The 26655-nt window shown below is 34.4% G+C and overlaps 1 protein-coding gene across 1 annotated transcript in view; it reads right to left on the bottom strand.

The window, feature by feature from the left end:
- Window positions 1-1055: 1055 nt before the first annotated feature.
- Hr96 (Nuclear hormone receptor HR96) overlaps window positions 1056-26655 on the bottom strand; it is a 43492-nt gene continuing 17892 nt past the window's right edge. The window contains exons 4-7 of the mRNA XM_075354117.1: window positions 21963-22206; window positions 19466-19642; window positions 7404-7616; window positions 1056-1256 (exon numbers count right to left, since the gene is read on the bottom strand). Of these exons, the coding sequence (XP_075210232.1) occupies window positions 1056-1256; window positions 7404-7616; window positions 19466-19642; window positions 21963-22206 (835 nt within the window). The remainder of the gene's footprint in view (window positions 1257-7403; window positions 7617-19465; window positions 19643-21962; window positions 22207-26655) is intronic.

The following is a 26655-nucleotide window of genomic DNA, read 5'->3' on the forward strand; positions in this document are numbered from 1 at the left end:
ATTCAGATATATGCCAAACATCAAACACAGAAGAGGAAGAGGTTGATGAGATAATGAACAGGCGTGAGAAGTATATGAAGAAAATGAGAAGGAACAAGTTAGAACAATAATGATGGGCGATGATAATAATGATAAAGAAAGCCACGGGATGTGATAAAATACTGCCTGAAGCTCTGAAAGTTATGGGGAATAAAATGATCTCAAGGATAACAAATCTAGTCAATTTATAAACAGGCCTGTTTATGAAACAGGCAATTTAAGAATCAGTTAAAACAATTCCAGTCCCACTACCAAAAAAGAGTAATGCTAAAAAATATTCAGAGTATAGAATAGTCAGTTTTACTGACTATTCTATACTCTGCTCTATCAAAAGTTTGCTCTATCAAACTTTTGATAGAGCAGAATGGGTGAACCTAATGAAAATTTTGATGAGTATTGTGTGATGAAATGAAAAGAAATGCTCAGGATCGAGAAGATTGAAAAACCTGTTCAGTTAAAAACCTGTTGAAGAAGAAAAAGATTATACTTTTGCAATATTAATTTTTTTTGTGGTTTTCTGTAGAATTTGAATATGTTGCTTGTTGCTGAGTTCATGCTTTTCTATTGTGAAGTCTAAAAATTTACATCTTTGTTTGAAAAGATTATATTTTTGAAAATTTTGTTGGTGTTTACATTGCTACATAGTTTTGTATATTGTTTATTTTGTTTGGTATTTCCATTATAATGAAAAATTACATCATCTATGTGTATATATTAATAGAATATTTTCTGTGAGAGCTGTTATTATTTATAAGAATTGTTGTATTTCAAAGAAAAGCCGAGCAATGGGAAAACTGTACTGTTGGCATACTTTATCAGTGCAGTTAATTTAATGATATCTTGGAAATTATTACCCCTGAGAAAAAACTTATTGACTGCTAAACTATAACTGAGCAAATAGTACGCATAAGGTACTGTTACAGATCTAACCTAATATCAATAAAATTAAAAAAGAAAAAATTAATTAAATCTTATCACTAATTTTTGATGATTATAACAATTAGAACACTTATTACCTAGTGATGCTTCAAGTCAAAAATTTCAATAAGAAGTGGTTCAACTTCCCGTGGATTAACATTTAGAAACACTTTGATATGTTCTTCATTAAGTCGATGAAGATCACCCATTTTTTCAATCAGTTTGAGAAATATTGAACGAGCTTCACAACCTTTATAAACACTTTCAAGGTATCGTCTCAGTAAATAATAATAAGAATTCTGGATCAAACGATAATTATTTATTATTCATACTTGTAAAAATCATGGGCAAATACACACACACACACACACACACATACACACATATATATATATATATATGTCGGAGAATAAAGTACAGTGGAGTATCTTCCGACAAAACGATGAGAATATTCTTTAGAATATCTGTATTTTTAGTAGTTTTAAGAAATGTACCATTACTTGTAATGGTTTGTAAAATAAGGTTTAAATTGTTTTATTGCGGTAGGCTTAGGCCTAGGTAGGCACATGGTTGTCAACGTAGTCGGGATCCCAGGACGATAGGGGTATCATAAAATTAATAAGGAAAAGGAAATATGCAGTAGGTATATTATTTGAGAATATTGAGAAAAGGTAGTCTTGCTTTGGAACCCAGATCGAACAGACGTCCTGGTGGTCGCGAATTCGTTATTTCCCTGAGCCTCGGTCTATCGCAAGTTGTTTTAATATTATTTGAATTCTAAATTGAATTAATCTTATATTGTAATTCGTGTGCTACTGAGTTATTGATAAGTGATAATTATCATTTGTAATTATTTCATTGTACGAGTTATCTACTCATTTTTATTAATTGAACTTTATTGTAATCTTATATATTCTCCACTTGTAATGGTGGGAATGAGTGAAGCACAAAACGTTGAATCCCTGACAGATCTCTTCGCCTCTCCGACATCAGAAGTGGGATCGTCTCCATCTGGTCCATCACCTGATCAGTGGAATACATTGTCTGAGTTTATGAAGTGTTGTATGCAAAAGCCATTATCGACAAAGAAAAGTGTTGCGTTACCACGATTTAATCCAGAGAGTGCGGGATCGGATTCTGTTGCTTGGTGCTCTGCAGCAGAACTGTGTCTATTAGAAAATCCTCTTCATCGCGCAGTGTGACGTGTTTCAAATGTGGGGTAGCTGGTCATATTGCGCCAAACTGTACGGCTCCAGGTAGCAGCCGTAGCGGCCCAGGGAACAACAAGGAGACTGGTAGCGTCGAACGCCGTGTGAATCTTTGCACAGTTGCAGCTCCTACTGGTATTCTAAACCATCTTGGTGAGTCGTTTCCATATTGTTTTGATTCAGGAGCGGAATGCTCATTAATAAAGGAATCGATAGCGATTAAGTTTTCTGGACGTAGAATTAATGAATTAATAATTTTGAAAGGCATCGGAAATGTTGTAGTAAATTGTAGCATGCAAATTTTATCTATTGTAATTATGGATTTGTTTACATTAGAGATTCTTTTTCACGTTGTCCCAGATGAATATTTGAGTTATAATATTTTAATTGGTCGAGAAATTTTGAGCTTGGGTTTTGAAGTAAATATTTCTCAAAATAATTTTAAAATCCGTAAATCTAAAGTAGTAAATGAATGTAGTAAATTCGAAATTATAAATTTTGATAATTGCAGATACGATAGAAGAAGCGTTTGAAAGACTTCGAGTGGTATTAAAAATTCTTATAGATGCGGGATTCAAAACATCTGTTTCATACCTTGGGTATGAGATTCAAGAAGGACAAGTTCGTCCCAACCCTCGTAAAATAAACTCTTTTAACAATGTTACCCGCTCCAAGGACCGTTACTCAGCTTAGACAATTTATTGGCCTTGCATCTTATTTCCGACGGTTTGTCCCTAAGTTTTCACAAATAATGAAACCATTATATGCTCTTACCTCAGGTAAAAAATATATTGAGTGGACTGAGACACATGAAAACGCCCGACAAAAAGTAATTCATACTTTGACCAACGAACCCATCTTAATTATCTTTGACCCGGATTATCGTATAGAACTGCATGCCGATGCTAGTTCCGATGGGTACGGAGCAATACTCATGCATAAAGTAGGCGGTAAAAATAAAGTTACTGAATACTTTAGTAAAAGGACAAGTCCAGGTATCATTCTTACGAACTCGAAACTATGGCCGTTGTTAAATCTATTAAACCTTTTCGGCATTACTTGCATGGACGACAATTTACTGTTGTAACTGATTGTAATTCATTGAAATCTTCTCAAAATAAGATTGATCTTAATGATAGAGTCCATAGGTGGTGTGCTTATTTACAGGCTTTTCAGTTCGATATAGTTTATAGAGAAGGCAAACGTATGTCGCACGCGGATTTCTTCTCTCGAAACCCTTTGTCCGATTTACCAAAACAGGTTAATAAGTTTAAAATAGGAGATCACGTTTTGATTAAGAACGAAGAACGTAATCAAACGAAACTCGATAGGAAATTTAGAGGTCCATTCGTAGTAACAGAATTACTTGATACCGACAGGTACACACTAAAATCTTTAAGTAGTAGTAGAAGTTATAAGTATAGTCATGATAAGTTGAGAGAAATGCCTGAGAATTATATTCCTAATGAGTTGGATGTTTCCTCGGACAATGAAAGTTGTGCCGAGGAGACTGTTGATGTTGGTCCTGAAACAGGGACTATGGTTTAAAAAGAGACCACCAATGACGCAATGCACTAATGGCTGGCAGCAGGTCGTGGACCTGGAATTTTTATTTTTCGCACATGCATCAGTGTGTAGTCGTAACTGCAAACTAAATTAGTGGCTAATGTTAGTTTGATCAGGGCGCGATGGGCACCTGATGATGTGTCGGGCAGGTAGTTGTGGCAACTACAGAATATGTATGATACTGTATGTGGCATACAGGGTAGCCTAGAGATAGTGCAGAGGTCTATTGGTGGAGGAAATAAAATCTTGTTTGACAGTTAACTGATAAGGAATAATGATTGATGGCTTTTCGATCTCTTGAGTACTGTACGATGACTATTTAGGATAATGAATAATTAATGGATTTCTGTTACTCGAGAGGACTTCTGAATCTATCTTTTGTACTTTAACTATTGTAAAATGCTTTATAATGACCGAGGTCAGTTGAAAACAAAAATTAAAATACCACTGTAACTCAATGTTTTAGATACACCCGAGGGCGTGTGATTGTCAGAATGGCCGTGTCGGAGAATAAAGTACAGTGGCGTATCTTCCGACAAAACGATGAGAATATTCTTTAGAATATCTGTATTTTTAGTAGTTTTAAGAAATGTACCATTACTTGTAATGTTTTGTAAAATAAGGTTTAAATTGTTTTATTGCGGTAGGCTTAGGCCTAGGTAGGCACATGGTTGTCAACGTAGTCGGGATCCCAGGACGATAGGGGTATCATAAAATTAATAAGGAAAAGGAAATATGCAGTAGGTATATTATTTGAGAATATTGAGAAAAGGTAGTCTTGCTTTGGAACCCAGATCGAACAGACGTCCTGGTGGTCGCGAATTCGTTATTTCCCTGAGCCTCGGTCTATCGCAAGTTGTTTTAATATTATTTGAATTCTAAATTGAATTATTCTTATATTGTAATTCGTGTGCTACTGAGTTATTGATAAGTGATAATTATCATTTGTAATTATTTCATTGTACGAGTTATCTACTCATTTTTATTAATTGAACTTTATTGTAATCTTATATATTCTCCACTTGTAATGGTGGGAATGAGTGAAGCACAAAACGTTGAATCCCTGACAGATCTCTTCGCCTCTCCGACATATATATATATATATATATACACACACACACACGAACATGTAAATCTATAAACAGAAATACATTTTTAACATTTAAAAATATAAACATGATGAAATATGATAACTTTATATAATGTAAATACTCTTTTCTAAATAATGGTAATTGCACTGTGAAGTATAATGCAGTGTTAAAGAATATAGAGGGTTATTTTTTTTTCAAGGTCCGATCGGTCGCAAAATAAAAACACGCACAAAAATCGGGTGACTCTTTGCGCATATGTGTTGCGCAGCGACTCTAGTATGGCCTTCAATCACGCCGCGTCACTTCGTTTAGTTCTGAATACGCAGCTAGCACGAAACATGTCTACAACAACAGCATCTCCCGCCAAGTGTGAAGTGCGTGCGGTAATTCAATTTCTTCAGGCTGAGGGGTGTAATGCAGCTGAAATTCATCGACGAATAAGTAATGTGTACGGTGAAACTTCAATGAGTGACAGCAAAGTGTGACAATGGTGCAGGAACTTTAAAGCAGGATGTGCAGATGTTCATGATCCAGGCGGTCAGGGAAGGAAGCGACTGTCAACCGATGATCTCGTTGAGTGAGTTGATGAGGCAATTCGAGAAAATCGTCGGTTCACGTTTTCTGTAATGAGTGATTCGTTTCCTGAAATTTCAAGGTCAGCTCTCCACACCATTGTGAGTGAGAGACTTCAGTACCGCAAACTGTGTGAGAGATGGGTTCCCATGATGCTGTTCGACCTGTTCGCCTTTTTATGTATCATGTTACAAAAATCATGTATTTTCATCAAGTTAAACTTTGTATTTTTAATTAGTTCTTTTTAATAATCATTCTGTCATTATGATATGAACTCATGGCTAGCACTCAAGGCTTCTTTTGCTAGCTGCATCAAGGATAAATATGCTGAACAAAATTTTATATGTAATTTTCAATTGACAATAAAATAATAAAAATAAAGAAAGCTTGAATGAGCAAATCAAAAAATCAAGTTTTGCTGATTGGTTTTTTTGACAGTGGGAGATTGTTTTCACAGAATTTGTGCTCTAAGGATAAACTGTTAACCAAATTTTGTATAAAGATGTCCTTGAAGGCTCAGGAAAAGGGTGTTTTGTGTCAGACTGAACATTTAAAACACTTGGATGCTTCACCGTGACAATGCCCCCTTTCACATGGCCATCTCCATCATCAGTTTTTGATGAAAAAATTGATTCCAGTGGTTCCTCAGCCCCCCTATTTGCCTGACCTTAGTCGGTGTGACGTTTTTTGTTTTTCAGCATCAAAACCCATTTATTATCATTTTGCCGAAAACATTCAAAGAAAAAAAAAAGAAAAATGAAAAAAGAAACTAACTAAGCAGCTGAACAGAATTCCAGTTGAAGCATTCCAGCATTGTTATGAAAACTGGAAACGCCTCCACCCATGTATAGCTGTCTAAGGGAACTAGTTTGAAGGTAATAACATTGATGTATGAAAATAAAATAAAAGCTTTAAAAATAAAAATTAGTCTCATTACTTCTCTGCCACACCTCATACACAATGAAATCTATTTTGTTTTTATTTTAGAAATATTTAAATGTATAATCGCAAAAAATGGAATGGTAACGTCTGCATGAAGAAGGCTAATTTAATTAAAGTTTTAAAATATGATAATAGAGTGGAGAAATTCTGCAGTGGTTTTATATCTTGAAGGAAGTTGTGCAAAATAAAAACTTTTATCATACATGTTTTTTTAGATTATCCAAAAATAGCAGTGCTATAAATAACACCAGAAAAAATAGGAGAAAAGCTAATGAAGTTCTAAAATTGGAGTTTTATACATTTTTAAACAACTTATGGTTTCAAACTTCTAGTTGAAATTTGTAATTATTTTTAAAAGCTTGAGGTGTTTTCAAACCTTATCACACATGGAAAGATAATACATCCTCACGTAAAACTAGAAGCGTGTTTTATATTCACAAGTATACTGTATTCTTTCTCATTGGTATTATTAAAAAAACAAAAAAACAAATTTTCTTTTTTTTAAGTATGACAATGTATTATAGCTTGTCTTCATTTTTTAAATGAAGACAAACATTGATCAAATGGCTGATAACATCCTCATTATTATTTGCCTTACTTATTTATTCATATTTTAGGAATGAAATCGTGTAATATTTTGTTTGGTTTAAGAAAAGCCTCTAAAATCATAAAACAACAGTTTTTTCTCTAGACGTAAAACACATGTAAAATCTACTGACAAGCTTCAACACAAATAGAAATAAAATAGAATAAAACACTTATATATGAGACAGTTGAAAAGGTAACAATTAAGAGTAAAAACAAATAAAATAGAATAAAACACTTATATATGAGACAGTTGAAAAGGTAACAATAAAGAGTAAAAACATAATCATCTTATGATAATGCAATTCTTTTGTTAAGGACACAAAATAAATTTGAATTTTGAAAATATTACATGATATAATAAAATGAAATATAAGCTAGCTTGAATAAAGAAGGTGTTTTTTAATTAACTTGGGCTAATGAAGTAAATAATTAATTGATGCTATAAATAAAATGTTTATTTTACTTCAATAGATTTTACCTGTTCTAACTTAACAACATCCTGGTGAACAATATGAGATCTCCCCGGAGTAAATAACGCTACAGCAGAGAGTATGACCATTATATTTTCATCTGATCGCCACAATGGGTCAAATGTTTTAAGAAACTGCTGATGTTCCTCATAAATATTTCCTTGAACTTCCTTTAGTACATCAACTTTAATATCAGCCTGTTGATCATTGCTGTGAGGGATCTGAAAGCATTCAATTTCATTAAAATTTATCTGATTCAGCTCCATAGAATTACTTTTTGAGAGAGGTTGATCTATTATTTTGTTTAAAACACATGATTAAGTTAATTTTTCTATTCAATTTTTTTCTGTATTGTGATGTATGTAGTGTTTAAAAATTTTTGTGAATTGCCCAATTCTTGAAAGTAATTTTTCATATAAATTAAAGAAAAAAACTACAATTAAAGATATGTTTGGAAATTGCTTTTCTGCCTGATTTTTTTTAATAGTATTTATCTTAAAAATAAATTGAGTGGAATTTAATGCTCAACTTTAAACTATCATTCTTTATAAAATAAATAAACGTAGTGATCATTTAAAATTTCAAAATAGCAACCACAACAATTTTAAATCATTAATAACTTGTAAACATTAGTCTTGTCAAACTGTAATTTATTATTTAAAAAAATCTTCACATTTTATTATTAAAAAGATTACATCACATTTTTTGAATAAGACTTAAAAGAATCCTTATTGTTGAGGTGGAAATTTAAAGAAACATTAATGTCAATCTTTGTTTCCTCCTTAGGAAAAACTTTGTCTATGAAAAAAAAATATTTAAGGTTTGGGTTGATTGAGTCTCTTTTCTAACATTAAGGTTTTGGAAAATATGACTGGTACTGAGTACTGAAATTACAAAGATGTATTTAATGCATGGATGTATAAATTGTATTTTTTAGATATATTTAATTATAAATTAAAAAAAAAAATCTTTATATAATAAAAGGATGCAGGGTGAATCTAAACAATTACAAGGGGATTTCACTTTTATCAGTACTTTACAAAACTTTATTAAATAGAACTCAGCAAAAAGAAATAGGTGGATATCAGGTGGCTTCAAACCAGGAAGAAGCTCTGTGAAAACAAATTTTCTGTAAACATTCATGCAATACCAAAAAACCAAAATTAATGATTTAACAGTAATTTTTGGAATTCAAGAAAGTGTACTTGATTCAAAGAGTACTTCAAGTACTTCAAGAGTACTTGATTCAAGAAAGTGTACTTTTCAAGATATTGGAGAAATGTAATGTAGATGAGATAAAAAACAGTAACTATTATTTGAAAAATATTAACAGGAACAATTTCAAAAGTAAAATTTTTGGGCCACTTTATAAACCGATTGAGATAAAAGTGAGACAAGGTAACAGATTCTCTTTGACCCTTTTGAACTGTGGTCTTGAGGATGTAGTCAGACAATTGACAGAGTAATTGAAAGAACTTGAAATGAATGATTTGTTAAAATTCGGAACAAAATTTAAATATCTTGCAACTAACCATTTTGCTTTTGTAGATGATTTGGTAATCATTACAAAAAGTATGAAAGAAGGAAGAACTAAATTGGTAGAGGTAGAAAATGTTCAGAAAAGATAAACTTACAGAAATCATATAAAAAATGGAATGGATTTTGAACTCTAAAGAAACAATCAGAAAAATTGTAATCTCAGAAGGAAGAAAGATCAAAAGAGTAGTAAAGTTGAAATACCTGAAAGAAGATATCATCCTGAATGTACTGAAGGAAGTGATGAAAATAAGGTCATATAGAATGGAATTTGCATATTATATGATGGCGCAGGTCTATAACAAAAAATCAATTTCACAAAATGAGAAACTTATATATTTTATATATATATATATGTGATTCTACCAGGGCCTTATTTGATTCAGAATGCTTAAAGACCTTTTCTAAAACAAATATAAAGAAAGTAGAAAAAGATTTTAAGAAGAGTTTACAGACTGAAACTGAAAGTCAGGATTAACAAATTAAGACCAAAAAAAAAAAAAAAACATCAAAATATGTAAAAAATAAATATAATATGAAGAAGAGAAAATTAAGGTTTTAGAAGCATCTCTTCAGAGTTGCCATTATCAGACTAATAAAACAAATTTTCAATATTTTTGAAAATGGGTAAACAAAACAAAAAATTGTTTGTTTCAAGAGGCAAAAACAGAACTCAAATATTAAAAATGGATAAATAATAAATTTTAAATAGAGATGAATTCAGGAAAACATTAATTGAAATGGAATTTTCAGAAAAAGAAAAGAAAAAATATCTTAAGAGGCTTGCACTGAGGAGAGAAAATAGCAACCATGTCAAATGATGGAAGAATTTTGGAATAGAAAAAAAAGTCTTACCACTCTTTAAAGTGGTCCTCAGTTGGCCTATTCAAAAAAGAAGTAAACTGTCAGTTCCCATGGTTAGGCTACGTAGTTTGAAACTCAAATCATGTTCAATCTTGATTTTTTAATTATAATTTTCACAGATTATTAATGCCTTAATAATAATTTTATTAGCACAGTCTAAGAATGTTAGGAGCTAACATCATGGTCTGAGAACAATAAGAATTTATGGGCTGAAGACTATTGGTAGTAATGATAGTAATTCATAACAATTGGAAATGCACATTTTAAAATTTAAATTTCAAATCTAATTTTAAAATTTTTGATGATGAACCATCAAAAAATTTATGAACATGGTTTACTTAAGCTGGTACAATTTTTAGAGGAAATTCTAACAGCTATGTCGGCAGTACTGATTTTGCATTCCCAGAGTTCAGTCCATAAAATTTTACCATTCTCAGTCTTTAGATACAGAATCAATCAGTTAGTAAAACAATAAATCAACTATAAAATAAAAAGTACACATATTTTCAATGCTACATTGTAATAAGTAAAACAATTAAGATTAATAACTACTGTACAGAGTAACAAACATCTAATACATTTAAAATATTCACTAGGATAATTTACAGGCAATTAAATATAATGTGTGTTGAAAGGTAAACTATATGAAGACCAATTCAGTTCATAGGAAGTTTGATTATGGGTGCATGAATGATTGTTATGACTCTTGACTAATCTAAGAAGAAAGATTTATGAATAAAATAAGCCACCTCTTTGACATTTTTAGATCTGGAGGCATTTGGTAATTAAAATGCAATGAAGTGTTGGACTGAATTAAAGGAAAATAAGATTCTATTCAATTTGTATAAGAATCAGATATAATAGCAGTAATAAGAGTAGAAGAAGAAGAAAGATAAAAAAACTAATTCAGAAGGGAGAGAAATATGAATGCAATTTATTCAATGCGATTAACTTGTAAGCAGAGGAAATTATGTAGAATTAATTAACAATTTGAATGTTAACTATCCAAAGACTAAAATAGTTAGATTCTCTAATGGTACTGGAAGAAATTCTGATGGCATAAGTATTGCTAAGGAAGAAATTCAATTTCAAAATAAATAAAATTGAAAAAAGTTATGAAATATGACAGAAAGGTGGATAATTCAGAAAGGTGGTTAATAAAAATGAGATTGGGGAACATAATATACGAGATCAGAATTTTTCTATATAGTGAGTGAAATTACAAAGGATGAATGAAGTAAAAGGTATAGGTCAAAAACAGTCTACCTTGAGCTAGACTGTTTTACACAGCTGAAAAGACAGTTTTTACACAGAGAAATAACCTACTAGTATTTAATATAGATCTAAGAATTAGATTTTCTTAAAAATATTTGTATGGCATGTGGTACTTTATGGTAACAGAATATAGAAATAGCAGAAAGGAATAAAGCAGAAGTCTGATAAAAGTGTTCTAGAAATACTATATCTAGAAATATATAAATACTATATGAAATGTATACATATTATATCTAGAAATATAGAAATACTATATAAGTGTATGAAATACTTTATCAGTTGAATTAATTAATAGCTGTTTAAAGTAACAGATGGGACATAAAGACCTCCAGCATTTGGAGGGGTCACTGTGAGGGCTGCAGTGGGAGAAGAGAGGTGGGGTAAATCTCATGTGGTTGGTTTGTCTCTACTGTTATTAGTACTCATCTTGAGTTGGATCAGTGAGCATTGGGGCTTTGTTACTGAAGCGTATTATGAGAACAACCAGTCTATGATAGTGACACAGAGAATGTTCCATACACACTTTGTGCTTGGTTGAGATGTATCTGTATCAGTTCGAAAACGATTCTATGGAATTTCTAACCTTTGGGCAACTGGATTCACACTGAAAAGAAAATCACCCAGCAGACCTAGCCGTTAGAATGCCAGAAAATGTGGAAACAGTAAGAGCATCCAATCAAAATTGCTAGTGTTCCGCTTGTAAGCATGCCGTGGCACTGGGGATATCAAGCTGGAGTTTCAGGAAGATTCTGCATACCGATTTAAAACTGCATCCTTACAAGATTATGTTGCCTCAAGAATTAAGTGAGAGAGATTATGCTAACCGTAAAGCCATAATTGCGGAAATTCTTGATCAGGTTCCCACTGCAGCTGTTATTTTGAGTAGTGATGAGGCTCACTTCCATCTGAGTGGAGGCGTAAACAAGTAGAAGTTTCGCTACTGGCGTGAATGTAACCCTCGCTGATTCCAAGCCTTGTGACTGCTTCACTCTTCTCGTGTAACTGTTTGGTGTGCAGTTGCTGACTTTGGTGTGATCAACTTGTACATTTTTAAGGAAGTTTGTGCAACAGTAACTGACTGCTGACTGAAATGCTAAAATGTTAGAGACCTTTCTGCACCCCAAACTGAACGATATGGATGCAGAACATGGCAGGACAGGGTCACAGCTCATACAGCATGATGTTCGTTTGGAGTGTTGGGGAAAATGTTCCCTGGGTGTTTGATCTCTTAAATGGGAGATATGGGATGGTTGGCACAGTCACCAGATATAAGCCCATATGACTTTTCCTTTGGGGATACCTAAAGGAAAAGATTTTCAAACATTGTCCTCAATCTCTTGAGGATTTGAAGGAACAGATCCGACAGGAAATCAATACCATTGTACCTGAGCTAAACCAGAGAGTGATGAAGAACTTCTGAAAATATCTTCAGTAATTTGTTGACAGTGACAACCGCCATCTCTCTGATATAATTTTTAAAACCCATTAAATAAAACTGCTTTTTATGTACTTTTTTGCAGAAATATATTCAGGTTTTTCTAGATAGATTTTTTATACTTCTTCAAAATGTGGGAGATCTTTATGCCCCATCCTGTATTTTAAAATTTAGCTCTGAGAAAGTAAAGATTGTGTTTACATACACATGCACACATTTGTTACCATTAATTTAGTAGCGCTATTTTAACATTTTGTTCCGTTAAGAATTTATGGGATTAGAACAGATTTTTGCGCCATTTCTTTATGAATTACCTGTATGAACCTGATTGATTTTTTATGCAAACCTGTAAAATTATTTCTATTTGTTAAACAGTTATTTTACTTCTTTTGAATCTCACCTTTTGGTTCAAAAATGGTTGTCAGATTCTTTTTTTGAAGTAGTGCCATAACTCAAATGCTAGGCTGAGGTTTCTGAAATTATTTAAGGGAATGGAAGCCAAATCCTGCAACTGTTAAAATTGCCTAATTTATGAAACATTATTTCAGAGACCAATACTGATAAGAGGATGCAACTTGGGGAGAATTTTTATTATTTTATTTCAACACTACTTACTAGTACTCTTTGGTTAAAGAGGATAAACTTTAAAAAAAAGTTAAAAAAATTTTTATCAAGCCATCAAATTTACAGAAAATTTGGCGTATTTTAATTTTTAAATCAAGCACTACTACAAAGACAATGATAATGGAGGATACGCACAAGGAACTAAACAACGAGAAAAAGCTGTAAAAATTTCAGGCCTGTTATTTCAAGTACTTTCTGTAAAAACAGGTCTTTTGTGCCAAAAAATAGGATTTTTCGGGAAATTGGAAATAACGATGTATGTACTGCTTATCTTAAATTACATCTGGATACCTTGAAGCCTCCATAGGGTAATGCATCTACATTGTTTTGCCCAGTTTGAAACGCCAAATGTTCAAGTATCTTTAACATACAATATTTCCAACACTGAATGTCACTACAACATTGTACACACAAAGTGTTAAACTAGCCACAGCCTTCTAGGCCTTGCATAACGAGAAAAATTTAGACTTAATTTAAGCTACTGGTTATTGGTTTGCTTGGAATTTCTCCCGCTACCACCCCATTTGGTTGACCCAAAGCAAAAGACCGAATGTCTGTACCACAAACGGCTACTGAGCCTTGAAACAGTTTAGCGACCGTGTCCTAACTAGCTCCTAGACCTAACCTAAAAGTGTGAGCGGAATAAGCGTGGTTCCATACACCACTCGCTTGCGTGTCCCACTGACAACTTGTCATATCTCACTAAAATGGGTACGTACAACTACTAAAACATATATGACTACCAATAATTAAATTTATTTCGTCAAAGACAGCAATTCGCTGCCACGCCTAGGTCGCTGAATGCCAGCAAGTAACTCTTCACCATTAAAGCGCTTGGCGCCTTAATCTGGCTGGTAGCCATTCATATCTCTTGGCTAGCTTCCTACAGCATTGCGGTAGGAGTCTTTTCCCTTAGGAAAACTACTGATGTCGGTTGAACAAAGCAACCGCATCAAGGAATTGCCACACGGTCCGACAATGCGGCTCTCGCCACATTGATTCGCCGCTTTTGAGTGGCCATTTTTCCCTTTGGCCTCTAAGTTCCAGGGTGGCCTGAGTTTTGCCCCCCCCAAACCCAATAGCTGGAAAGTCGAATATCATGTGTTGGTTCGACTGTAGTGACCTGCAGACGCACAGCTCATCAGTTGCCAGGTGGAACCGAAACAAATATTGGTTTAAATTTACATGGTTGGAGAGCACTCGGGCTCCCGCTGCCCTTTAAAATGAAGAAGAGGCATACCATCCCCCCAGATTTTGTATAAATCTATACAATTACCTTCCCTTAGTCATGGCGTGCCATTCTTGGTGCCATATTTACATCGCGTGGCTGTAAAGCCTCCTCCGCAGGCGGGTGATGGGTAACTGTTCGAAATTTAGAACCCGTGCATTGAGGTCACCGTTTGTTCCGGTAAGCCCGGCTCGAAACCGCATCCCAAATACCTCTGCCTCGCAATTTCCTCATGGCAGCTAAACTTTTACCATTAAATCGATTGGGAGAACCTTTCCCAATACAGTGGTAGTCTCGTAGGAGGTTGTTGTAAAAACACCAATGCATACAATTAAGTTTCTGCGCTGGACACTGCTTAAATTTTGATGCAATGTAATCTACCGATTCTGCAGCGGCTACGTCATGGGTTCGGTTTTATGTGGCTCACTCTGTAGTTTTGAAGATTTCATACGGTATTATAAAATCTTTTTTTGTACATCAATGTTAACGGGGAGGCCTCTAAATTTAAAAAAATGTTTCTTATTTATTTCATTAATTACTTCTGTGCTCAAGAAGTAGTGCTATATAGTTATTATATTTTGTTTAAATTTCACTTTTATCATTAGTAAGTTGTATGTAATGTGCATATTTACAGATAATTAGGCGAGGTTAGCGAGCGTTAAATTAGATAAAGTAACTAGAGATTCCGTGTACTGAACTTCGTACGATGTCAACGTAACCTTTTTCTTTTTACGTTTAGTCTTCGGAATCACGCAAGGTATTACTTCAGAGGATGATGTGTATAAATTTAAATGAAGTGTAGTCTTGTACAGTCCCAGGTCGACCGCTCCTGAGAAGTGTGGTTAATTGAAACCCAACTACCAAAGAACACCGGTATCCACGATATCAACGTAACCTTTTTAACCCTGTTTAGCCTCCGGGAATCACCGTCAGGTTTTACTTCAGAGGATTAATGAGGATGATTATTAATATTAATGAGGATTAATGAGGATGAGTATAAGTGAAGTGTAGTCTTATGCAGTCTCAGGTCGACCATTTCTGAGATGTGTGATTAATTAAAACCCAATCACCAAAGAACACCGGTATCCACAATCTAGTATTCAAATCCCTATAAAAATAACTAACTGCCTTTACTAGGATTTGAACTAGGAACTCTCGACTTCGAAATCAGCTGATTTGCGAAAATGCGTTCACCACTAGACCAACCCGGTAGGTTTATCAACGTAACTTTTTTTTTGTCGATGTTGTGGAGAAATACCATTTACATACTCCTCACAAGTGGGGAAGTGTCGGACTCGCACGGTTCGGCTAGATGTTATTTAGAGCCTATGTGTGCCCGCATCATAACGACTAAAACTCCTAGTTCACCGTTCCTCCACATCCGAGGTCGGATCAACAACTAAGCATAGTAGGACCTTGGAGGTGCCTTTAAGCTCGGGGGATCAAGGGTCCATGTGCCTCATCACCACCGCATAAGCGTAAACGAACGATGGCTCTGCAGAGGGCTATCCATTACCTCTTAGCTCTCCGGTCCAGTTCTTCACCCGGTCTCAGAACTTTTTTATTGTATCGTTTCCGGATCTCAGTCTTCTCCAATCCTAAATCTCTCAGAGTCTCTGGTCACTCATAAGAAACAGCTCGCCTCAGCGAGCTGTTCCCTTTCTATCAGAGCTACCCGCTGTTCCTCTATCAGCTAACTCTCGATGCACTCCATGTCCGCGATGTTCCACCCTATTGTCATATCTATTCTTCCGCTGAAGTATTTTTGTCACATAAGTAGACACCGCTGCATATTTACTTTTTTCTAATAACATATATTGTATAATATTATTTACATTTAGGTGGCCTGTCACACGTTGGCACCGATCTTGATCTTTTACCTATCTCTCACAATCAAAGACTACATGCCGTGGAGAGTCATACTCCCACCAGTAGAGGCAGTTTACGTCACTAGCTCCTACTATGTCCGTTTAAATATGACCGGAATGACCCATGGCCGGTCAGGAACTGGGTTAACCAGAAATTCAGCTCCCCAAATCCCCGACCGACCCAAGGTTTAATCTGCCGAATCAGGCGATGTGTCCCTGTGCCTGTAACACTTCTTTCCCATCTGTTTTGCCACTGGTGAATCATTTCCGTGTATGCTGAATCTTTGCGTTCACTTCTCATTATTTTTATTCTCATTTCCACCAGCTGTTGCACGGGAGGCACAGCAGCAACCACCAATATCGCTTCAGTTGACACTGATGAGTAAGCGAATGCCACCTTAAGAGCCGCCCTTCTTTGAATCCCCTCAAGGGCACGTCTATTCCTGTCTATCTCGAGAGCTCTCCCCCAGACCGATATACCGTATAAAATAATGGAATTAACATCATGGGCCCATTAACCTGCCTCCTAGACGCCCTGAGCCCTGTGATATTGCTCAATACCCGACTCAAGTTCTTCGTCACCTGTCCAGCCCTGACAGTTGTCTCCCTCACATGGACCGAGAAGGTTCGTCTACGGTCCAACCAATGCCCAAAGGCTTTGCAGCTGTGACCAATTGGGTACGTCTTCCTTCGACTACAATCGGAATATCTGCCAAAACCCTTCTTCCTGCCCCTACCTCATATTTCGTCTTCTCATAGGACAAGGCAAGTCCTTTGTCGACTATCGATTTACTAATCAACCTTATGGCTTCGTTTGCTGCCATGGCCACTTGTTCTTCAGTCTTCACCGACACTACTAACGCCAGGTCGTTGGCGAAGGCCACCGTATGACCCCTTTCGGAAACTCCAATTGAAGGACCCCATCATACACTAAATTTCTCAAGGTGGGGCCCGTGACGGAGCCCTGCGGCACCCCATCTGTGACTCTAAATCTCACCTGCGAGTCCTCCAAATAATATGTGAGGTATCTATCGTCTAGAAATTTTTGTGTCAACCGCCTTTGATAATCGTCAATCCCTGTCTCCTTGTGGGTACGGAAAATAGCGTCTCAACGCTTGTGGAGGTGACTGAGACATGACCTGCTCCCCAGCACCGATAACAACGGTCTTCATCCTCTCGTATGTAGACACGGCAATGTAGCCACCCAATCCTTATTCTTTGTTAAATCAGATTTTTAGCAGCACCATAGCTCATAATCACAGTGGCGTTTTCCATCTCCCCAAAATCATGGCGAATGGAGGACACGTTAAAAACCTCCTATCCGCCAATAATTTGTGCGACCGCATCTGTTATTTCCTGCTTTGACGTTTCGATATCAATGTCCTGTATATAACTATTTGATCCTTTCCTCAAAAGTAGAACATCACCTACCTCACCTTGTTAACCTTTTATTTCATTATTCTAAAAAGATCTGCGTATGTTCGACCTGCTGCTCTAACCACTACCGTTCCGCTCTCTACAACAGGAGCAGCAGGGTGGTAGATTTCCTAATCCCGGTGTCGTTTTCTCCTGTGGTGTTTTCCCATCTTCAGGTATCACCACCCTGACCTTTTCTTCTTTTCCTCTATTGAGATGTATCAGCATGTTTGTGACACACTTGCCCAACCTGCCACCTGGTAGCACATAAATCGGTGATGGAGAGTCTATAGTTATTCTTTTCACCGATCTCAAAATCATGCTTAGGGTTTTCTCTTCTGCTTCCGCAAAATTAAATATCACAGAGAATGTGTTTTTCTTAGTAGTCAGTTCTTCTCTCCCCATAATGGTAGAGTCTTCTTTAACGATATCCCCTGACTTAACTTAATTTTTACTGAATCTAACTTCAACTGCATTCTTCCCTTAAGAGACATCCATAAAATAACATATGTCCTCTTCTTCAGTGGACAAACTTGTAACTTGCTGCACTTTTTGTACTATATCAAGAGGGCATCCTCTTGTTACCACCAAAATAATTCTTCATCCAGAATATCTTCCTCCATTATTGTCCTGAAGTCCCGCGCTCGCTGCTCCTCTGTTTGGGTCACCTGAGTGATAGCAGTTATCGGAGGCGACATCTCCTTCAATGCCTTGAATCCATCATAGATTTTCTGCGGTTCCTTCCAGTGTTTCATGATGTATTTCGATAAGTCTGGATTGAGATGCTGTTTCAGAGTAAACAACGCAATACCCAACTGATTGGTCAGATCTTCCATACTTCCTGATTTTTGCTCCTCCTCCTCAGAAGACACCAGTTTAGCTCTTTTCTTTCCCTGTTTAACTTTTTTCTACTGTCTTATCTCAGATGACAACCTTGATGGGTTAAATTCTTCTTTTCCAGTCCTCGAAGTTCCAGTCCATGGAGCCATGGAGTGAACTTTGCCTCTCCATGGCTGAACCAAGCCTCGAATCTGAAAAAGGAAATCACCCTTGTGGGCCCAATTCCTTATAATTTGAATACCCACTCGACCGATTTCGGGGGGGCCGGTTTGCGGGGTAGGTAAGATGTATAGTTGTAAAAAAGGTTTTTGGGGTCCAAAAACTTTTTTTGGGGGAAAGGGAGGAAGTCCAGAGGGAGCCGGATTTGGTAGAAGAGGGGGACATAGGGAAAGGATAAGGGAAAAAGGGATTCCCCTTATAAACGATTGTCAGGACTTAGAATAATTTTCTTACCTGAAGAAAGATGAAATTCTTCAAAGTCCTTGTTTACTATTGAACTTGTCCTGTTAATGCTTGCAACACTAAGACACTCGAATATAAACCTTATTGCCTTTGGCAATAAGGTTGTTCTTCTTAAAACTTAATAAAAAGTGAGACCATTAAGCATAATTGATTTTCTTTAATAATGTGTTTCACTGATCCACAATAATTCCACCAACACTTGCTATAGGACCTAAACAATCAAACACCGCAAAAAAAAAAACCGTCCAAAAAGTTAAAAAACTGCAGAGTGAACAACAATACGTTTATACTGACTGAAGTCTTGCACTTAACTATCAACGTAGCTTACTCACCCAAACATAACCCAATGCTCATTAACCTTGTCTAACTAACATTAAATATTCAAATTATATACAACTTATTAATAACAAAAGTGATATTTAAACCAAACTACAATAATTAACATACAAAATACCAACAGAAAACAGCAAAAATTGAATGGGCCCATTAACACAGAAGTACCAATTTTTTAAAGTAATTTACCTTCCATGAATTTTTATCTGGATCGTATGTCATTACTGATCTTAAAATCATCATCTCCGTACATCCACCTTTAAGTAAAGCTACCTGATCTTCCTGACACATATTTTTGAAAGCTTTGATTCGTTTTGCCATTTTTACCAATCTCCGAATTGCAACAGCAGTTAAATTTATAATATCCTGAAAAAAGAAATTAAAATCAATGTGGGAAAAAATGAGAATAAATGTGAATGAAAGCAACTAAAACAGGAGAAAATGTCTTAATAAATGTGGTCATTATACAGCTTAAGAGAGTAGAGAGTTTAAAAGGTTGAATAATTACAACAAAATTTAACAGATATGTATTTTCTTGCAAATTCTTACTTCCTTGGCTCTGTGAACTGTAAACTATTCATAGCTTTATGTAACAGCTGCCTCCATTTTTGTCTGTCTCCTACCCTCTCTACTGCAGCAGATATCAATTTCTGATCCTCATTTCTTCTTCAGTCAGCCTGGTCATTCAATACTGCTTTTATTGTTTCATCAACTTTCCTTTGGAGGATGTGTCCCCTTCATCCCAGTCTTCCACTTTTTACTGTGGCTATTATGTCTGGTGCTTTATACAGCTCTCTATTTTTCCTGCTTCTCCATTAACCATTTTCCATAACTGCACCAAAGATCTTTTTCCTTAATAGTTATTTTCAAATGATTGCAGTCTGGCCAGCATTCTCTTGTAAGTGTCCATGTTTGGGGCCTATAAGTAGCAGCCTAACTATTGTTTTGTAGATCCACAGTTTTGTGTTCTTGAATAATCGGGATTTTAAAATTTTGTTAAGTGCACTGAAACATTATTTATATAAGTGCGACTGGTAGACTATTACATCAAGCTATTTAAATATGTTAACTTTTTTAAACATCATATCAACTACCTTCTGACACTTTTTTTCCTCTCTTGAAACTACCATATAATGGGTCTTTTTACTGTTTATTCTCAGGCTCACTTTGGCTGGGAAAAAAATGATCATGTAGTAACGCAAATACTTAATAATATAGAGTGATCAGCTGTTTCATACTAGAGAATGACATAGTGATTTTTTCCATTTCTTGTGAACCTTCTTACTTATATAAGATAGTGCAAAGTTACTTTTATCCTAGTGTACTCTTAGTTAAACATTTTCAGACAGTGATGTAGCTTAAATCTTTTCTTGATTTATATTTACATAAATAACATATATATATATATATATATATATATTTATATAAGCTGACAACACAGTTGTAGGACTTTCCTGTCACGCAGCTTTTTTCTGATGCATGGCTTACACACACATAATTTAATTTATAATATTATTTAAATACAATAATATTTGTTTATTTCATTCGTGTAGGTGTGGCAGTACTAGCAGCCACTTTAAATATTATTCATTTATTTAATTCTACCTCTCATCTGTGACGACATCACAACATAGCAGACAACTATAGCAGTAAGTGGGATGTGGGTTGTTAGGAGGGGGGCTGGGTTAAGACCCCCACTTTGATGGTGAACAAATTTGTGGATCCAACGAGATGCTAACAGAAAAAACTGCAACGAAAAAGACCCACTATACTGGCTTCTACAATGTTTCAAAATTATTACAATTTTTTTGGAGTGGAGGTGCAATTTAGCAAAATGTTTTACACAAAAGATGTTTTTTTATAAATGTTCACAAAAAAATGCAATGAAAATCATCTTTTATACTGCCTTCTATAACTCTTCAAAATTAAAACCCACCCCACCATCTTTAGGGGTGGGGCTGAAATTTAGGAAAAATTTTTTTTACAAAAGTTGTTTAATAATATTCAGAAAATTATCAATAAAAAATATAACCTTAATTATGCAAAATCTAGAGACGATTTCGTTTTCCCCCTGTATTCCCTACCACCGATCTTTTGAATTGAAAATTTAATAGCATTAACGTCACTACTACAGAAATATTAGCCAAGTTTGGTGAAAATCAGTCAAGTACTTTAGGAGATATAAAGTGATTTACATGCCAACATACATGCATACACATGCACTTTTTTCACGGAAATTTTGATGCCATTTTTTGATTTTCTGGTGTTTTTAGGGGTCAATTCATCAAGATTTGGTGAAAACCGGATATGCCCAATTTTGACCAATCATCATACTTTACCTTCTATGTAGCTGTAGCTGCTATATAGACAGAAAAGCAAAAGTCTTAACTATCCAAAATGTATTGCAGTCATTCCAAATTCTTAGGGGTTTAAGAAAGAACTTACAAGATAAATATGACAGAATCTGTGGTGTAACTACAAATGCATGATAATGTTCTTTCTATACAAGATCTCTGAGAATGGTGTATGATGCAACTTTTAGAGGATAATAGTTTTTCACTCCTTCCATACCACCTGTACTCATCAGATTTAGTTCCTTGTGACTTTTCATTAAAAATATAATCTTGAAGCTCATAAGACAATTAGGATAAATAATTAAGTTTTTAAAAAAGTACCATATACATACCTTAAAGTGGATGTCTTCTCCCACAATTTTGCCAATTTCATGATCTATAGGAGCCAGAAGTCCTTTGTTAGCAATAATTAACTCATTTAGTTTTGCGCATTCTACATCACTTAGCTGTTGGCAATTGCCATAGTAACTATTATGAACTGGGAAAGAATGACATGTAAACTCCACATTAATTGCTTTACTGAGAACAATGTCAATTGATTCCACTGATAAAGCTGTATAAATACCTCCTTGAAATCTAAAAAGTAGAAGATAAGGTCCATGTAATTTCAATTATGGATTAAAATTATAAACTTTTGAAATTATGAACTGAAAAAGATTTTTTACGTTCATTTTAAATAATTTATTTTAAAACATTTTCGTTTTCCCATGTGACCTACTTCAGCACTCTAATGAGGAGTCTGTTAAGTTAGAACCAGGCATCACTCAGAAAATAAATAAATAAATATATGCTTGAAAAATAAATTTAAAATGTTTAAATTTATGGAACATCAATGATAAAATTTAATTTATCATTAACTGACTATTTTATCACAAAAATTGGCTTCACAAAATATCATGATTTAGTTCTAGTAAAAGGCATGAATGTTAGAGTAAGAAATATTAATAGTAGATTGAAAAATTTGTCATGGATTTTTGAAAATAATATTTGGTTTTGGTAGTTTAAATGTATGAGAGATTCAGGTGTTACAAGTTGAAGAGGCGTGTCCTAGGCACGACCTCCGCAGTTATGCCCTCCGGGCGGTTTGCCCTTGGCGGGCGGCGTCTTGGAGTGGGATTATTAGGTGTCCAAAATTGATTACCTCTTGTGTAAAAATGTTTATTTTTGAATGATGAAAATTTATATAAAGAAAGTTAAATTAGAAATATAGCTCTAGAAATTGATACTAACGAATCGGGATTTTCCGCTAGTGGTCGGTACATTCCGGTGCTTACTTTTCGTTATAGTTCATTATTTTATGAAGAAAAACAATCACATAAATAAAAAAAATCTGACGTGAACACTACATGACTTCCTTGCATGTCTGTTAATTACATATACATATTTTTAAAAAAAATGAAAAGTACATAAAATTTTATTTCATTAATAACTTCTGATGTTTTTCATATTTTTATTGTTATTATTGAATTATTATATATGGTACAATTTTTTTTACAATTAGAGGTTAATAATTATTCATAAATCAATATATTTAAATTTAAAAAAGAGATGAAGTCGGATTTGAACCGATGTGCCTTCCTCTTGTAAGATCCAAATATTTCATTAATTAAAATTTTATTTGGCTATAACTCTGGAACCAGTGAAAATAAGTACCACTTGTGATATATCATTGAAACTCTCAATGAGAGCTTATTACTGCAGTTAAGAAAAAGTAAAAAATCCAAGTACTTTGGATTTTGGGCTTTTTTGGACATTTTTGGTTCAGTCGATTGCAATCAAAAAGGAGGTGCACAACTAGATGTTACAACAGTCTTAAATCCAAAATTTCAACAACCTACGGCTAATCGTTTATAAGTTATGCGAGATACATACGTACAGAGGTCACGCCGAAACTAGTCAAAATGGATCCAGGGATGGTAAAAATGGATATTTCCGTTGAAATCTGAAAACCGAAAATTTTCGCGATCACAATACTTCCTTTACTTTGTACAAGGAAGTAAAAATATATTATTAATATATATTTCGCATATATATTATTGATAATATATATATTATATCGATATATAATAACAAAAGCATACACCTGACCACCACGAGATATATACTAAGGAATCGGGATTTTCCGCTAGAGATTGGTACATTCCGATCTAAGGGGGACAGACATACACAGACAACAGACACACAGCAAATGCCCTTTTGTAGGGTAGGGTAATCTAAATTCCATTTTTACCATTAGGCAAAAAATAAGGAATTGGTGTGTTGACATATGTATTTATATTAATGATAAAATACTGTTTTGCGAAAGTAAAGAGTGAAAGTCTAAACAATTCACAATACATACCCCGGCCATTCGTTTTTGGCAATTCGTTTTAGACAGACATCCTTCGCGAGGCTACGGATAGTTTGCTTTAAAGCGTTCTTTAGAGGCTAGCAATGGTAGCGCGTGTGCATTTCATTCCGTAACTGGGTTCATGCTGTCAACATCGGTGCTTGTACCGTCAGCACAAGAAGTGAGTCGCGAATTACCGTGTAATTTTGTAGTTTACGAATATATTGGGTATTTATATTGTATTAATATTGTATATTTCTTTACATAAATGTATTCTATTTATCTCAAATTGCAAAGATTCTCTGTAAAAACTCAACCATACTTCATAAAACTCTTCGTAGTCAAGCTAGAGAAATAGTGGCAAATGTGTATGAGTTTATGAAGAAAGAAGCAGACTCGGAAAATTTGTAATAGATGTAAACAAAGTTCGTGAAAGCGTGTCACAATCCACTGGTATTTCAAAACTATCCATTTGTAGGATAATAAGAGTCAAAGAATTTGGTGAAAACACAAATACATCTTTTAGTACTCCAGGTAAAAAAAACAGCGTACCAAAACAAATAACGGACATTGACGACTTCCACAAATGCGTAATCAGACGTACATCATCATTTTTACGTTGAACAAAAGGTTGTACCCACTTCAAAAATCTGTTACCAATCTTAGGAGAATCTATTAATTTTGAGGGAGGGTAAACTAGTCTTAATAAAATTTTGAAAGAACTGGAATTTAATTGTGGAAAAACAAACAAATAACCGTAAAATTTTAATTGGAACACACGATATACAATTAAGTATTGTATTGGATACAATACTTAACTCATTTACAATGATACCACTGAGAAAATAGACCTGTTATTTACATTGACGAGATTTACATTCATAATAACCACACTGGACCAAAAAATAACATGATAACTCACCTGAAGGTTTTACTTCTCCTATATCAAAGAGCCAGAGACTAATTATAATCCACACAGGGAGTATAAATACATGTAATTTGTTCCAAATGCATCATTAATATATAAATCAAATCAGACCACCGGTGATTGTCATGATAATATGATTTTTGTTAATTACGAATGGTTAAAGGAAAAATTAATTCCAAATTTATCACCTAAAAGTGTTGTAATGGATAATGCTTCTTATCATAACAGATTAACATACATTATAGTGTACAAAAGCTGTAATGAAAGAATGATTGACAGAAATGAAAATACCATTTTTACAAGACATGTTGAAAAATTAATTGTATGAATTGGTACAGCTCATAAGACATTTCAAATAGGTTGGTGGCTGGTAGAAAAAGGGCACACCGCGCTAAGATTGCTGCCGTACCACCTTGATCTGAATCCGATTGAATTAATTTGGTCTGATTTAAAATCTTCGGTTGGAAGCAAAAATGTTACTTTTAACACTGATGATGTGGCTGGTTTATGCGAAGAAAACTTTAGAATAATATCTAAAGAACATTGAAAATCAAAGTGTAATCATGTCATAACAAAAATGATTATATACAAACAGAAGGCCTGCTAGATAATGTAAGTGACAGTGTTTGTGTGAGTTTACAAAAGGATACTGATTCTGAATCCGATACAACTGATTTGGAGGATGAAAATGAACAAATGTCGGGAGTTGAATGATCACTGACAGTGGACTATCGATGTAGGCTCTGTTAGTTCTATAAAAACATGGGGTGTTCACAAAATTACCAATTTTTAAATTACTGTACACCACAACACTGCGCAACATTAATCTGTTAAATTTAATTAATCATTTTACTGTTGTACAATATGTTTTTCAAACTGTGACTTTTAAGTGTAGAAACATAAATGTGATGTAGAGGATGCTGTAAAAGGTAAGAAATTATATTTCATTACTTCGTAATTACATAACTAATTTATTACTAGGTCTACAAAAAGTACTTTTATTTTCTAGTTAGAGGAATAGCATAATTTTTTACGTCACAGGCTATACAAAACCCACAGTGAATGCAACTGGAGAAGTTCTTATCAATAATTGTGACTATAACTGCACGGTCCTGTAGCTATGTTTTTGTTCTTGGTGAAAACGCATGCGTACTTCTCATTTTGGAGGGGGTAATTTTTCAATTTACGCAGCTACGTCCAGTTGCCAAAAATAAACGGCTGGGGTAATATTTTTTCATGGTACTTCTTCAGCATGTAACACCGTAAGAATATCAAAAAGTGGACAATACAAATAAATTTGTCTTAGATAACACTTAGACATATGGATTTTAAATGTTAAAATATTGTTTATGGGCCTCCACAAAGTGTTAATCTTAAATAGAATATCCATATGTTTTACTTAGGTTGAGTGTAGTATTGATGTCAACTCATTTTGTGATAAAAGGTTGACTAAAAAATGCTTTTGAAAGTTGTTTTTTCTGTTAGAGCTAACTTATAATTAAACCGCATTTCCAAAAAGATACAGCTGCAAATAATTCATCCAAGGAGGACGCTCAGTAAAAATTAATGAAACAAAAGCTATCTAATTTAGTTAAGAAAATGATAAACACAAATTGAAAATTAGTTACACATAAAATTTTTTTCCACGAGTGTTGTCTTACATTTACCAGCATTAGTTTAATATATAAAGTTAATTATATAAATTGGTGAAAATCAATGTAATTAACTGAATAAGTTTACAGGAAAAACGGATAAAGATTTTATGTGT

This window comes from Lycorma delicatula, chromosome 1 (genome assembly GCF_047948215.1).
Source record: "Lycorma delicatula isolate Av1 chromosome 1, ASM4794821v1, whole genome shotgun sequence".
In the NCBI taxonomy this organism is placed as follows: Eukaryota; Metazoa; Arthropoda; class Insecta; order Hemiptera; family Fulgoridae; genus Lycorma; species Lycorma delicatula.